This window comes from Haliaeetus albicilla, chromosome 26 (assembly GCF_947461875.1).
Source record: "Haliaeetus albicilla chromosome 26, bHalAlb1.1, whole genome shotgun sequence".
Taxonomy (NCBI): domain Eukaryota; kingdom Metazoa; phylum Chordata; class Aves; order Accipitriformes; family Accipitridae; genus Haliaeetus; species Haliaeetus albicilla.
In genome coordinates this window covers 7,902,013-7,917,717 of record NC_091508.1, presented here as the reverse complement: position 1 = coordinate 7,917,717, position 15,705 = coordinate 7,902,013, and the positions used below count along the sequence as shown (strand labels likewise).

Sequence of the window (15,705 nt, the reverse complement as noted above, 5' to 3'; positions counted from 1 at the left end):
ATGTTGATAATAAACTGAAAGCATGAGAAAAATGGTGCATGTCCTGCTGTCCAGGGAGCACAGGAAAATACTGTGCCTTGGTACAGCCTGCAGGCTCTTCAAGTTCCCCTGCCTGATGGCAATGTGGGGAGGAAAGACTTGGGGAGGAGGATGCTGTGGGCCAGCTGAATTAGAGCCTGTCTTAGATGAACTCAAAACTTCTAGCAGTGGCTTCAGAGACACCATCAAAGGCAACAATGTGACATAAAATTAACTGAGCGGCCAAAGTCCTGAGCCATGTTTTGACCTTCAGGGGACTCATGGAGGCTTTGCAGTCTCTCCAAGAGCGCAGGCATGAGGCAGGAGCCCTGCAGAGACCAAGGTTCCCCCTGCAGCAGTTGGCTGGGCAGGCTTAGTGGCATGAGGAAGGATTGACCTGGTGGCAGATATGGGGAGATCGCTCCACTGGGGAGATCCAGACACTGTAGACTGAAGGACGTTACTTCAGATCTGGGTTTTTTCCTGCTGTGGGGTCAGGGAGTGGGTTTATTCCTGGTGCCATGGGAGGGGGCTGTGCTAGCAGAGAGTCTCTCACTGTCTGTTACTTTTCCATCCACTCTCTGAGACGTTTCTGCAAAAGGATTTGCTCCTTGCAGCGAGCAGATGCTTAACATGGCTTTATTGTGCTATAGCAAGAGCCCTGGCAAGTACTTTATCCGGAGAGTCTGCAAACACATGAGAACAACTAATAAGGACTACCAGGGCTCAGCAATACATGATAATTTCTGTAATATTGGGTATTTTTGCACAGTGGGACATGCCTGGTCTGCCACTGGGTTTGCTACTTATGCCCAGCGAGATTAAGGAGAAGCAGCTGACTTTGGCCCACTACCCATCCCTGGACAAGGCTGATTCACTTGCTTACTTGCTGCTTTTAGGAGCAAGGAGAGGAGCAGTGAGGATGGCATACTGGGGGGGGATGACACAGGCCAGAGGAACGCCCCTCCTGGACTGATGACAAGTCAGGAGAACTGCAGAGTTAAGGATAAAACTTCTCTTTTCATTCAATCATTTCTCCTCCCAAGAGAGCCACAGAGCCTGAACAACAGGCACTAGGGCAAAACCATTGGGCAGCCATTCAACTGCATTTTGGGGACCCACTGAGTGGTGGAGGGGGATCCATGGACACAGCCCTGATCTGGGGATGCCCGGGGAGCCGAGGCAAGCTCAGACTCTCTCAGCAGGAGGACTGACCCTTTTTTCCCTGGATCTCAACCACCAAGCAGGCCACATCAGGGCTTGTGGGCACAGGCAGGCACGGGCTAGGCAGCCCCCAGCTCCTTATCAGTCCTCGCTGCCCAAGAGTGTGTGCAACACCTGTCAGCTGAAGGCCAGTTTCGAACAGCTTTAAAATATTTTACAGAATATTTCCAACTCCATGCTTTGTGCCAAAATGTTTCTCCCTCTTCTCCCCCCCCCCGAATTTATCAGTGAATAAACAACCCAGCGAAACCCAAATATTATTTTGTTCTGATTTCAGCAAAAAAACAAGAATGCAAAACCCCCACCCTCATGTAACAAAAGGCCATTGGGAACACATTGCTTGCAAAACTGCAAACGCACTTAGGAACCTGCCTTACTTTAAGGCTGTTGAGAAGGTGTTGGCTGAAGATAGAGAGGAAAGCAAGCCACGTAACGAAGGCAACCAACTGTGCACCTTTTGTACTAAATCATCAAGGTGTATCTTTAGGAAGAAGAGCATTATGGCACAAGTTCGGAGCAAGCCCAGCCCTGCACGCAGCACATCCTCTGCCCACAGACGATACGCAGTCAGGAGAGAGGCTCTGTTTATTTGCAGGGTAATTCTACCAGCTCTGTGTCTAACAGGGTAAACATTTCTGTGCAGCTAAAAGGTAAACTGTGCTCCCGGTGCTCACCCAGCTTCAGTTCCTCTGCACAGCTTGCTCTTCTGGTTGAGGATAAAAAGTTGCATGTTTCAAAAGCCAAAGCTTCTTTCTGTGGGTGAAACCTGCCTCAAGCCAGCAGCAATGGCCACCTCGAGCACCCACTGAATCCCTCATGTGAACCTGCCAAACCTTGCTCATCCCCAGGGTCACAAGGCCACAATCCCCGTGGGTTTTCTTGGCTGTGCTCATCCTGACGGATGCTCATGCTGCTGCTCTGTGGCCCGGCGGCAGCAGGAGGGGTTTTGGTGGAGGTGTCCCCGAGGCTGGTGCAGGAGAGGTCGGGGTGAGGAGCTGGCAGCCCAGTGGGAGCCCTGCACTAGTGGCCTCCTGCCTCCAGCAGCTGGGAAGCGTAGAGAGCTAGTGTGTGATGGAGGAACTGGTACTGCTCGCTTGTCTGGATCATCCCGCCTCTGCAAGGGAAAGGCAGGTCCCACTGACAACCTCACCAAAGCCCACAACCCCATAGCCAGCTCCCTGCTCCTGGGGCACAAATATTCCTGCTTCACCCACCACGTCCAGGTACCTCTGAAACAGGCGCCAGAGCTGCCCAAAGAGTATTTGGGCTCAGAAGCACTGCTGGGCTGTTCAACATGCAGATTAGCAACTGATTTGGCTCTAATTTTTACTGGTTCTTCTTGAAAAGTGGCAAAATGGAGTGTTTCTGGATTTAGTGGCTGAGCTGGAAGGGGCAGACTGGCTGTCAGGTTCAGAGCCACTCTCCTTTCACTCACGTCCTCAGGTCCCCAGAGCTCTAACAGCCCTGACACGAAAACCAGCCTGGCACTGGGGAATCATTTGCTGTTGACAAATCTGCATCTTTCAGCAACTCTTCTGGTTTCTATCAAAAACTGTCCCCATGCCCCTTCATGATGCCCATCCCCACATGCCTCCCACATCCCTCCTCCCAGGCCTGGCACCCAGCAGGACCCTCCAAGGAGCCGCCTGCTCTGAGTACCCACCTGTCTATGCGGAGACGGCACACAATTCCCAGGATATCAACCTCCCCCTTGTCCTTCAGCTGCTGGCACCCAATCCTGGTAGCGATAAAGCAGCCCGTCCGGCCAATGCCTGCGCTGAGGGACAGAGATGGCTGTGCTGAGCACTGACAGTATCCAGTGCCTGGACCTTAATCTGTCCAAGCTGGACATACTCCTGGATTGGTTTGCTGCCATGATTTCTTCCTAGATGGATGCTGGGGTCCTGGTGCTAGCTGCCAGACCAACTTTCTTAGCCAGGCACCAAAAGACATGGGCTGGTGTCATTCTGCCATAGCAAGGAGGTCTTGCTATGTTGCACGGCCCAGCTGAGGCTGCGCTGGAAGCACAAAACCAGTCTGTGCCCCCCATCCCTGCACAATGCAGGGGTCTCTGCAGCCCCTTTACCTCCCCTCCCAGCTGTGCTCTCACCCCAGGCACTGAGCGGTTTGCACTGGGGCAGGCCAGCCTGCGGCATTGCACACCAAGTGTGTTGCATAGAGATGACTGGGTGCTCTGCTCCGCTGTCCCCAAATTCACTCAGCAGTGAGAGAAAATATGCAGAGGCCACCTCTTCCAGGAGGCCTGCCCTGGAAAATAGCTTCACAGCCAAGCCACAGGCCGTGCTCAGTGGCAGAGGAAGCAGGAGCCTGAGCTGTGGATCTGCCACAGGTCTGGTGGCTGAGTCCTGACTTTGCAGAACTCTCCTGCTCCCACCTTGCTGTCCGCAGACCGAGGTGCAAACCAGATTTCTTTACGGAGCAGTATGCACTGTGGTAATGCTACCATCCTGATGCCAGGACAGGAGTTGCTGGTTGAACAAGTCTGCTATGGGGATGCCGTGCCCTGGGATTTCTGCACCACAGCAGGACCAGCTTATGAGCATTCACATGTGGGATTTTCCTCTCCAGCATTTGCAGATTGACCCCAAGGTGAAGAACACACATGGGCTTAGGTGAGGGGAAAGCTCTTACCTGCAGTGCACAACGATGGGCCCTGGGATGGCTGCAGCCTGCAGAGTGTCCTCCACCTTGGACACCAAGTGCAGCAGGGGCTTGGCTGACTCGGGTGTCTGCTGGTCCGGCCAGGAAGGGAAGAGGATGTGTTTGACCTGGCGGCATTCACCTTCAAGCTTTTCCAGCACAGAAGAAAGAGAAATCAGGATGTGGGAGCGCAGACTCGCTGGGCTGGGCCAAATGAAGGCATGGAGTCCAGTTCAAGCAGAGGCTGGGCAGCCTCTGCCCATCTCATCTGCTCTCCTCCCAAATCACTCTCTGAGCCTCTGCCAGATGCCCAGGAGAGACCCCTGGGCCAGGAGGACTGGGAGGTGTCCCATCCAAGAAGATGGGAACAGATGCAGAGTGTCCCAATACTGTCCACACAGTCCAGGCAAAGCCAGCAAGATCCTTTTGGCCAGTGTCAGCCCAGGGTGACTACGGAGAGCCTGTGGAGCAGAGCCCAACAGCACAGTGCAAACAACAACGGGCTAGTAGAGAAGGTCTCCCCAGCTGATCCCCTCTCCTCTGCACCTCAGGGCTGGGTTCTGCTCCCTCTCAGCCTCCTCGGGCAGGCAGGAGCTCTGCAGACCCTCCTCTGGCAGGTGGCTCATAAGACCCAGCTCTCCAAGACATGAACCCTCTGCTCTCCTGTCACGCAGCATTTGCCATCCCACTAGAGAGCCTGGGGGTGTCGGGGGCACTGCTGGGCCCTGCTGGTCTCCCCCTCTGACCCCAGGATGGAGCTCAAACCCACCTGGATGGAGAGATCCCGGACCACGTACTCCACATACTCGCTCACCCCCTGCACACGGATGGTGAAGGGGCCGTAGGTGTCCTCCTTCTCAGGCCAGTAGTGGACACATTTCTGAAAGAACAAGGCAGGGTTTGTGGCTGTGGAGATGCCTCAAGGCACCCACTGGATGTTTGAGCTATGCTTTGCTCAGTGCTCTGGGGAAAAGGCATCACTCGAGGAGGTGTGGGGGAACAGGGAAGGGGGATGTGTAGTGATACAGAGGGGAAGCTAAGGAAGGGACAGATCCCTCTTCCCACATCTGCTCCCCCTGCACCCTCTCCCATGCCCTGCCATACGGCTTTCAGACCCCAGGGCTGCATGGCTGTCCCCAGCCCCAGGGGAGCTGTGTCTGGGGCAGTTCACATCCTGCCAGACCCAGAAGGACCCAGCCTGCCAGTGGAGGCAGGCACAGTGATGCTGCGCCAGCTGGGGAGAGAAGGGAGAAAGGACGTGGCCAGGAAAGAGCGGGTGAGTTCCCCCAGGCAGGAGCGGCTTGGACGGGGAGCCAGGGATCCCAGCCAAGGCAGAGGGTGGCTGCCACGCAGGGCACAGTGCTGCCAGCTCTCATCCGAGCCTGGATCCACTGCTGAGAGCTCCCAGCCCAGGAGGAGAGCTGCTCGCAGCCAGAGGACACTGCTGACCATTGCTTCTGCTCCCTCTCCCAGGGGTTGCTTTAATCTCTTTATCCTATTATCCAGCTGGCAAAGTATGCCCAGAGCACAAGAGGCCACGTGAGGAGGAGAAGCTTTGCTGGATGAGGCCAAGGCTACAGCCCTGGGGCTCTCCTCCTCCATGTGTGATTTATTGATAGATTGGGGGACCCTCTGAGAGCAAAGCAGAGAAAGCAAGGAGGTGCTCAGACCACATACTTGGTCTCGCATAACCCTTTACTGTTGTTATTACCCCACCCCACCCTTTGCTCCTGGCTGGGGTGCTGTGCCTGGCCCTGGGGAGGGACAATGGTACCTCTTTGCGCTCCTGGAGCTTGGTTATCATGACGATGAGGGGCGCCTCCTCCTGCCACACCATCTCCCAGAAGTCAGTCACAGTGTTCAGCATGGGTCCCTGGGTGGCAATGTACTCCCGGGGCCGCCCTGCGTAGCCCTGCCGAGCACATGGTACATCAGTGATGCTGGGGGGACACCCTGATGTGTGAGGGAAGCCTGTCTCCAGGCCACTCCAGTCCTCATGGTGCTTTTCTTCCTTTACAGGTGAGAGGCCAGGCCACACAGGCTGTTTCCTACTAAACCTGTCCTTGAAATGCTTTTATAGACCTGATCAGGAACTATCAGACATCTCCACCCTCCCAGTCCCACAATCCAGGAGCAAGCCCATGAAGCAAGCCATGTGCACCCAAGCTCCTTGCAAGCATCCCCAGGTTATCGGTGTGACAACAGCCAGCGTGATGGATGCCTTGGTGAGGCAGAGCTCAGGCAGGGAGCAGCACTCCTCACCGCAGGCATTTCCCCAAGGACAAGCAGAAGTCATCAAGCCCTGCTCTGGCTGGGACCGGGGATAGTCCCAGCTGGGTCCCACCAGTCCTGCCCCCCGCCAGGATCAGGAGGGGATGTGGCAGTGCCCAGCAGCAGGCAGGCTGGCTCTGGGGACACCTGGAGGGGTGGTTGGCACAGGCCCCTGCCGTGCCTCTGCCCCAGGCTCGGTTTCACAGCTCCAAGGATCCTCTGCCTCCATAGTCACTTCCTCCCCCAGTATAAAATTGCCAAAGAAATAGAAAAGCTGGGAGGTGCTCCGAGTCCTGCTCAGCTCCTGCTTCACACCATGGCCTCATGGGCAGGGCTGCTGGCCCAGCAGAGAGGAAAGCATGCAGCAGCAGCAGGCAGGAGCTGGAGGGCAGGCACAGGCAGAGGTGTGCAAGAGCCTTCTCCCAGGGTCAGTAATGTGTTACTCCAGCTCCCAGCTGTAGATGCCATTTGGCAATACAGCAAGGAGTCAGGGACCAAGCTGAGGATGCCCTGGGGATGCTGGAGGAGGCACCCACAGCGCCCACAGCTTTTGGAAAAGCGAGTACACAGCACTCCAGGCAGAGCTTTATGGCTTTATCTAAAGAGATCTCAGTCAAAAACACACCCAAACCCCTGTGATTTAATCCAGGTCTTTCCAGCAATCATGTTAACAGTTTGGTTCTACAAGAAGTTGCACCGGCCCAGCCAAGGGACAGGAACATTTTCCGGAACATTTTGTATAGCCCTTTTCTCATGCCTCAAGATGATTTCTTTTACCTAGGAAACATGATTTTCCATTCAGAAGCAGACTTACAGTAAGACCTGGAGGTGTCAACACTGGGAATTTCCCCCTACCTGCTCCTCATGCTCAAAAACATTTCATGGGATACCGTCAGCAGGAAAAAACATTCAATCCCAGATAGGGGCTGATGTGATCAAATGCCTGCAGAGCTCTTCCAGACTCCCTGTGCCTCCCAAGCATGCCAGAAGCAGGCTGGGTTGCTAATTTGCTGATGTTCCCACAAATTCCTGCACCATGACACCCTTGGAGAGGTAAGTGGAAGGAAGGAATAAGGAAATACCAGCTCCACACAGGGATGTGTGGGCACACGTGTGCTCAGGTGTGTGCACATATATGTGCATATGTGTGCGAGATAGGGATGGGCAGTGTTTGTGCATTTTTGTTAGCACTTGTGTGAGACAAAGAGGATGCTACATGCTCACATACACCCTGATGCATGTGGACAGGGTGATGGTGTCACCCGATGTGAAGCTGCATGCTGCCAGGCTGCTTCAGGAAGACTACTCTAAAAGTAGGCTTCTGCTGCCCATGTTCATACCCTCATTCGGGCCAGCAAGCCTCCCAACAGTTTTAGGCATGGAGCTCCTGTGTCCTAAGTCAGACTTTGACCCTCACCGCAGGGTGCTGGCAGCTCACACTGCTGCTGCCTTGTTGTATCCCACCCATAAGGACCATCAGAAAAGAAATGCTACTAAATGCCCTCCAGCTCCATCCTGCACCCTCAGACCACCTTCCACGGGTCTGTCTGTCATACTAGATGGCACTTTTGCGGGCTTCTTTTCTGAGCCCCACATTCCCACACTGTCCTCACTGCCACGCACCCAGAGCAGCTGTTGACCCACCTCTGTTTCCCAGCATCCCGGCCTGTCCCAAGGGGAGGGATGCTGAAATGAGATTAATTGCTCAGAAAGAAGCCTACCAACCAGGCAAAGCTGGCACCTGGCTGACACAAAAGCCTGTTTTAGAGTGATGTATGGTTCAGCACAATCGAGACTGCAGCCTGGAAGGGGTCATTTGCACAGGATATGACTATCATAAATCAGGCTGCCTGAAGTAACACCCTTGGGTCTAGCGACTTCTCAGTCTCTGGAAGGGGATCCCATCGGGCGTCAAAGATAAGCCATGCTCTCCCCTTTGTTAGCTTTCTTCTTGGGAAATTGCAACAAACCCCCTGAGCTGACAGGAAATTCCTGGATGTGTAAGGGTTGAACAGCACCAGGCTGGGATGCTCCGTTGGCAGCTTGCCTCCTGTGACCTTGCCAGACAATGGACTAGTGCATGAGGAAGAGATGGGAAAGCCACTGCAAGGGAGCCCATACAGGTGCCCAAGCAGCAGGAGCCAAGCGCAGTCACCTCATGAGACTTTCCCACCAAAAGGGACAGTGTGTCTGCCCTGCACGGATGGAGCCACATCTCTCCAGCTCAGAAAGGGGTGAAAAGTTCATACTGTTACCCCAGGGCAGCCACAGGACAGTGGGTGACAGTCAGTGCCCCGGCATGAGGGTCCCAGTGTGGCACCTGCAGCACCGAGTTTGCAGCCCGATGCCTTGTGAGCCATGGGCTGCAGGACCTGGGAGACCTCCAACCAAGGAGGACACTCACCGTGATGTAGTTGGCATTTATGTAGCTGTCTTCCTCCTGGTTTCTTGCCCTCCTGAGACAGACCCGGCTCTCAGGATCTGAAAGACATGGCAGGCATTACCCCAGGGACAGTCTTTCAGAGCCTGACCCTGACCATCCTCTCTGCCTCGGCTCCAGAGCCTGGAGCCTGAGTCCTCCAGCTCGATGCCATGCTCAGAGCTGTCTGCAGCCTCCCTCCGGCCCCTTCTTGCCCCACTTCACCCTCACTACCATGGCAGGGTACAGCCAGTCATGCCCAAGCCTGCCTGTACCACAGTGAGTATGTGGGGTAACTCACCCGCCAGGCAGTAACTTCCCAAGGCCTTCCCACAGTGCCTGCCTAGAGCCCAGACAAGTCCTCCTATAATGTTCTCAGCCTTTACACTCCTAGTGACATGCCCTTGGGACATGTAAGGCCCCATGGTGATAGGGAGCAACCCAGGCTGGGCTGTCATGTGCTGCAGCCCTGGGAATACACCCCAAGGAGTAGCTCTCCACACCACCCCATAACACAGTGTACACCCCCTGCTACACAGCACACAGGTCCTGCAACATGGGGAGCAAGAACAAGCACGGCAGGAGCACTAAGAGCACTCAGGAGTGCCCACCCCAGTGCCAGGGCTGCTCCAAGTCACCTCTCTCCCAGGCACAAACACCCATGCACACCCCCACCCCCACACATGCACACACACACCCCACCTTTCCCTGCACATGGCACCTGGGCAAATGTGAGGCAAAGGGAATGCAGTGGCACATACTGGGAAGGATGGTTTTGTATCTGTCCTTGGAGGCACGTCCAGGGATCTCCAGCTCCTCCGGACTAACAAAGTTGGGTGGGATTTTCTGCAGGGGGAAAGAACAACTATGAGGAAAACCCCATTGCTGCTACTTGCGTCCCCTTGTCATGGCAGAGCTGGTCCCCCAGGTAATGAGAGGCTGGCCCAGAGACCTAGCAGCTTCACCACAGATGTCAGCTCCTGGGATGAGCCCTGTCCTTACCCCAGATGTGGTGGGACACCTTCCAGAGAGGCCACCTTGGGAGAAGAGCTTGTCATGGGAGGGCAGGACAGGCTTTCCAAGGACACAGATGGGACTTGTGTGCACCAGGGAGCAGGCAGCCAGGGGATACCCAGGGCTCCCCTCATCTCTGCCCACATCAACTTCCCTGCCACAGGTGCTGTGGGGCACAGCTGGCCTCAGAGCCTCCCTCAGAGATGTCCACCCCTGCCAGTCCCCACCACCATCAGCCCCTGACGTCCCTCATGTGAGAAGCAAGAGGGGAAGGGAGCATCGCACCGAAAACTCCTCCTGGAGCTGTGTCAGGCTCTGGGCATGTTGCTGGAGCTCCTCTCTCCTCAGCACGTGGCTGGATGTCCTCAGGAACTTCAGTGTGATGTCCCGTGGTGTGCAGACAGGCTGGATGGGCTCCACACTCCCCAGCGAGCTCATGTCCAGCATCAGCGACACGTTGGACCCCCTTCTGTGAGGCAAAAGGGTCCCTGACTGACCCTCTGCCACCTTGGGACAGGGGGACAGCCCATCCCGCCATATCATCAGTTAAAACCACCCCACACCAAGCAAAAGCCAGGCAGAGAATAACAGAGGATGAAGAAAGGGGGCAGGTAGAGACCCCAGAAGATGGGGGGGTTGAGGAACAAGGAATTAGCTGGTCATTTGCCAGAAAGGCCCCAAAGGGTGGTGTCTAGATTTGGCCCGGGCTGGGCTGGGGGGCGGTCAGGGCTGCTTCCACACTCAGACCTGGCATCTGCACAAGTCATCAGGCAGAGGGCTGGCAGGGCTGGGCTGGGAGAAGGAAGTTTGGGGGAGCCCAAGCCCTGGGGCTGAGCAGTGCCATGGGCACTCACAGTCTGGGCTGAGATGGGCAGCCCACCCCATCAGCCATGCTTACCTCTCCTGAAGACGCACATGCTTCTTGGCAGAGGGACTGGGCTTGTCTGTCTTGTCCATGTCTGCCCCGGCTGCCTGGGCTGGCAGGCTGCCGTTATGAACTCTGGAGCACACCAAGCAGGCTTGTACCATGCTGCGGCAGCCACAAAGCCCTCGTCATGAAGCACAGGGAGTGGACACAGGGGGCCCTCAGCTCCTGGGGAATCAAGGAGCCATTGGAGTAGAAGCAGCTGGAAAAGAAAAGGCAGATCTGAGACATACCATGAGGCTGGGTGGACACACCTGCACTCCCCAATGGATGGTCCCTAAGCAAGGGACAGGTTTTAAGTCTTCAGCTGCCCTGGAACTAGGGCCCCCAGCCCCTGCATCCAGGCAAGTGGCACTGGGAGAGCTCCCAGCATGTTCAACCTCCGGGATGCCCGCAGCACTGCAGCCCACACAGGCACCCACTGGTGACCCTGGGCATGGCACCAACAGCCACCTGCTTGCACCGAGCAGAGGACACCCGTGCCCTGTGTTGGCGGAGCATGGTCTGGTTTTGGGGGAGCCAAAAATGCTCTCCACCTCCATGGAAGCACATGCTGCCATGTGTTTCCAGCCCTTCCCCTGTATGCCTGCTTCAGCCTGGGGACATGGTGGGGAGGAAGGAGAGCTGGGACCTGCATGAGCACAGCAGCATTTGGCAGGTGAGATGAGGTGGGTTGTAGGCACCACAGGGAGCCTGGCCAGCTCCTGATGTTGGGACATACGGAGCCAGGCACCCTCAACAGCCTCATGGCTCTGGTAAGGGAGGGATGACCCTGGGACAGCCTCCTCCATCCCACAGGTCTCAGCAACTGTCAAGAGGAAACTGCTTTATCTGCGTGGTTGAGCAAGAGGCGATGAGGTAGCCTAGATGGAGGAGGGTGCCAGGGCTCCACCACCACCAGCCCCAGGACAGCCCCTGGCAGGGACAGGGAGATGCAGGTGATGCTGGTTCACCTCTGGGCAGAGCTCCTCATGGTGCAGGCAGCACCCTGGGATCGTGAGGCTCCTTCTCGTCCCCAGCTCCCTCCATGAGGAGAAGACAGACCCAAAGGGACAGGGCAGGCTGCAGAGTCAGAGCTCTTGGTGGGCAAAGAGTGGGATTCCAGGTACACCATCTGCTCAGGGAGGTCCTGCAGAGTACCAGGTCCACACTGTGGCTGTGCTGTTTGGGAATGTGGCTAGGGCAGGAGCTGTTCCTCATGACTCCCCGCTACCGAGCTGCATTGCTGGGGTGGCAATGCCACCGCTGCCATGCACACTATCTCCATGGCCCATGCAGGGCAGCCTGGGGGCTCTGTACTGCCGGGGTGTCCCCCAGCCAGGCAGGGCAAGAGCATCTTCTCCCCAGGAGCCACAGCACCAGGACAGATCCTGACCAGAGACAGCAACAGGCTCCAACCCAGCAGACGTCCCTCACACACCAACCAGGAAACACCTGGGAGATGCCACAACCAAGCCCCTGGCAGGCAGGAGGGCCCTGGGAAGAGCCCCAGCTGCCGGCACCTGCAGGGAGAGTGTCCCCATCACTCTGCCCAGCATCCCAGCCCAGCCCAGAGCTGCCCGGCAGCGAGCACATGCCCACCGCCTGTGGGTGCCAAGGCCCAGCACTGCCTGGTGGGGGTCCCCTCTCCAGCGGGCGGCATGGGTGGGCTGGGGAGCTGCCTACCTGCTGCCCCGCAGCGTCGGCTCCGTCGGTCCTGGCACAGGCCCGCAGGCGCCGCGCGTGTCGGTCTAACACCACGGTTTGAAAGTGTTCAGGAAGCTGCTTATCAAAGGAGCTGCTGCCTCTGCCGCTTCCTCTCCCTCCTTCTCCCCCACCCTGCCTGCCGCCCACACACATACCGGCCACATCGCCGCAGCTCAGCTCCTCCGCTGGGCTGCCTGCAGCCCCAGCCCTGCTCCCCACCAGCAAACCCCTGCCTCCCCCAAAATCCTGGGGTGCCTCCGTGGGCACCTCTGGCAGGGCTGGTGGCATGTTCTCGGTGCTTTCTGTGACCGGCCGTGGCCAGTGCAGTGCCAGCCCACGGGGCATGGAGGGACAGGCGAGACCTGGCCATGGGGCTGGGGCTACTGGCAGGACGGTTGAGGTGGGATGCTTCACGTGGTGCAGTGGTGCTGCTCTGGGGACACCAGACCCCACCTGCCCCACAGGGAGCCAGGATGAGTCCTCATGTCCCTGCCACCCTAGCTGTATCCCCTTGCCCAGGCTGTGCACCAGCCATTCCCCATCCCACTGCGGGGTGAGCCAGGGCTCTGCACCTCCCACCCTCAATGCTCGGCCATGCACAGTGTGCTCCTCGTGACACCCCACCGTCCCCCTAACCCACGTCCCTGTGGGTGCCACCTGCCACCCCTCTGCACCTGGGATCATCACTTGGCACCTTGGGGGAAGACATGTGGGCTCCCCCTCCCCAGCAGGGTAGGAAAGGGGGCATATTTAGGGAGGAAGGTCCCTGGAGGGTCTGGCTCAGGTAGGATAGGTCTGCCCTTGGGGCACTGCACACCCTTCCTGCCGATGGCCACTGCTGCCTGCCACAGCCCTGCCACTCTTCCTGTTTGTTATTGCCCGGGCTCTGTGCAGAGACACTGCATGCTTCCTTCCTTTTCTGCCCCCACCCCACTGCGGTGCAGCAGCTCCTGCTGTCCCCCCACCAGCCACCATGGACACCGCATCCCAAACACCTTCTCCCCCTGGCTGCTCCACTGGGTCTTCTCTGCTGCCCTGGGGAGTCCCCCACCCTGGGCTACCTCCAGTCCAGCTCACTGAGGTGACCAGGGCTGTCCCTAGGATGTGCAGTGCCAGCACTGCTGGTCACCAAGCTGGAGAGGTGCATGTCTGTGTGTTTGCAGGAACATGTGTGCAAGGGCGCGCCAGGGTGCCAGAACAAAATCTTCACTGGTGGCCTATGGGAGATCCTGTCAGTGCCACCTTTTACCCAAGAGCTGAGAGATCAGAGGGCCCAAGCTCCAGAGCAAAGTGCTGGGCTTGGCCAACAGCAGAGCAACCTTATCCTGGAGACAACGGCCACCAGCATCTGTGTCTCATGAGCAGATCCTGGGGTGCCACGGACTCTGCAGACCTAGACTGGACTCTGTATCAGGCCTGAGGATAGACTGAAGAATTGCTCCCTGTCCTATGCAGGATGAAAGAATTTGGCTGTAAGGGCCTAGACACAGCCCTACCACGGACAAACAATCCCCAGCACTGCCCTTCCCTCCCATGCTTCATCTTCTGACTGAGGAGAGTTCCTAAGATGACTGGCAGTGCGGTACTTAAGGTGGCCGCAAAACTTGCCCTCATTAGGGACCAGAGTTAACAAAGAGGATTCTTTCCTGAAGTATCAGCCTGTCAGACAATGCAGAAGCTTCCTTCCTCAGCAAGGCTGAGGCTGGGACTGTATCTGCCCTCTTAGTGTAGTGGGCGCCCCTCCCATCTGGGTGGCTTTGAGCTCAAGGGGTCCCTGAGGATGCAGCCAAGATGCAAACGGCTGGGGCCGCCCTTCCTGCCTTTTGCTGGCCTGACCCTGCACAGACCTGCTGCCTCCTCACCACCCTGTTCCTCTGGCACTGGGACAAGCAAGGGACAAGTTCAGCATGGCATTGAGGCAGATACCACTGAGCCTCCAGCACACGCAAGTCATTGGGCATGTGTTGGTGATATCTGTGCACCCACACTCACTCCCAACCTGCCCAGCTGCTGGGCACCTGTGATAGGGAGGATGGAGACAGCTGGACCTCCACAGACCTTTGCAGGGCCCAGTGAACATCCACAAAACCTAGCAGCACCCAAAGGTGCAGGGAAAACGGGGCTCCGATCCCCAGAGCTGAGCTGTCCAGAGGCCTTCGCTGTACCTGAGAGGCACCACAGGCACACCCTGCTCCTCTGCACGGAGCACAGTGAGCAGGAGACCAGAGGGCAGCACTGGCCATTGGGAGCTGGATTTTGGCCCTTTTTCCCCAAAGGGAATGGAAATCTTTCACCAAAATATGATTTTGTCCAAGAAACAAGCTTAAGCTGCAAAAGTGGTGTGGAAAAAAAGCTTTTATGGAGGCCAAGAGCTCCCAGTGTGCTGTCCATTTTAGTGATCTGTGGCCCAGTGTGATTTAAGAGATTTGATGGTCATTTCAAAAGATTTGGGATCCTCTCAGCAGTAAGTCCCTTCCTCCTTCTGCCAGGGTCTGCCTTGGTCATGAAACCCCCCTGAAAGCTGCAGAGAAGGATGCAGATGCATTCCCTTTGCAAAATGACCTTGTTTGGTTGCCCTGGGACCTGGTGAGTCCTGTGCCTCAGTAAGACCATGAACGGGGGTAAAAGGAGGAAACTGAGATATTGAGACGCACCGTATCCTCTGCCTCTGAAGCAACACAACAAGGTACTCATGCTCAGAGAAGTACCCCAGAAAACCCTCCAACACTTTCCCTCTGCCACTCATGGACCTCCCCATGCCACTGGCTTGGCTCTACTGGCCATGTGTGTGTCTGTGCTGGCTGGGACCAAGAAAGACACCCAGGACAGTACCCCTGGGAACCTCATCTGACCCCCTTTGGCTTTTCCTTTTTCAGAAAGCAGAGGGAGACTAAAAGGACTGTCCTGGCTCTGGGGACTCATCCAGGATGGAGGGAACACAGGAGGGAAGCAAAGATGTGGTGCAGGGGTGTGCCATAGCCCAGGCTCCTAGGGGCAGAAAAATCTGGACTTGCTGAGACCTCCTGACCCCTACATGCATCTGATGGTGCACAAATGGACCCCAGCAAACTCCCACCTGGCCAGCATGGCTCCTGTTCCTCCCCTCTGCTGAAGCACCAGCAGGCTGAGACATGACAACGGAGGTGCATTTGGGAAGAGACAGCGTGGGAGGCCACAGCCCAGTGGAGACCCACAGCACGAAAGACAAAGTGCTGGTGGAAAATGAGGCATGAGCCGGTGGAGGTATAGTAGACATGAGGGAGACCAGGAGTAGACAAAGCAGGAACACACTGTTTGACCCAGGGCACTTCTCAGCTCTCAGTGCCACTCCTGCAGCAACTTTCCCCCCATGCCTCATTGCACCAACCCACGTGGCTGCTGCCTGCCTGGGCATGGCACGTGCACCTCTGCCTGCCCGCCTGCAGGAGCACACAGGCAGGATGTGCACCCACACGTGCAGAGTGAACATCCCTGTTTACGCATCGGT

General features: G+C 56.8%; 1 protein-coding gene across 2 annotated transcripts; it reads right to left on the bottom strand.

Annotated features, from left to right (window-relative positions):
* Positions 1-1,809: 1,809 nt before the first annotated feature.
* On the bottom strand, positions 1,810-12,272 carry PTPN7 (protein tyrosine phosphatase non-receptor type 7). 2 transcript variants are annotated; one of them, XM_069771910.1, is made up of 10 exons: positions 12,198-12,272; positions 10,506-10,734; positions 9,893-10,076; positions 9,355-9,439; positions 8,579-8,655; positions 5,678-5,815; positions 4,673-4,783; positions 3,895-4,052; positions 2,906-3,019; positions 1,810-2,356 (listed from the first exon to the last, which is right to left on the bottom strand). In XM_069771910.1, the coding sequence occupies exons 2-10, from the start codon at positions 10,634-10,636 to the stop codon at positions 2,263-2,265; spliced, it is 1,092 nt and encodes a 363-aa protein (XP_069628011.1). In that variant the 5' UTR covers positions 10,637-10,734; positions 12,198-12,272; the 3' UTR covers positions 1,810-2,262. The 2 variants fall into 2 exon arrangements, with proteins under 2 accessions (XP_069628011.1, XP_069628012.1); XM_069771911.1 differs by having other exon boundaries at positions 2,906-3,014.
* Between the last annotated feature and the right edge of the window lie 3,433 nt (positions 12,273-15,705).

Bases quoted from the DNA above. Each gene is read 5' to 3' on its own strand.
- PTPN7 (XM_069771910.1), bottom strand. From the start codon at position 10,636: ATGGTACAAGCCTGCTTGGTGTGCTCCAGAGTTCATAACGGCAGCCTG. The intron at 9,440-9,892 runs GTGCGATGCTCC...TTCCCCCTGCAG, and splicing joins AGCTCCAGGAGGAGTTTTCG to AAAATCCCACCCAACTTTGT. The intron at 4,053-4,672 runs GTGGGTTTGAGC...GTGCTGGAAAAG, and splicing joins TCCGGGATCTCTCCATCCAG to CTTGAAGGTGAATGCCGCCA.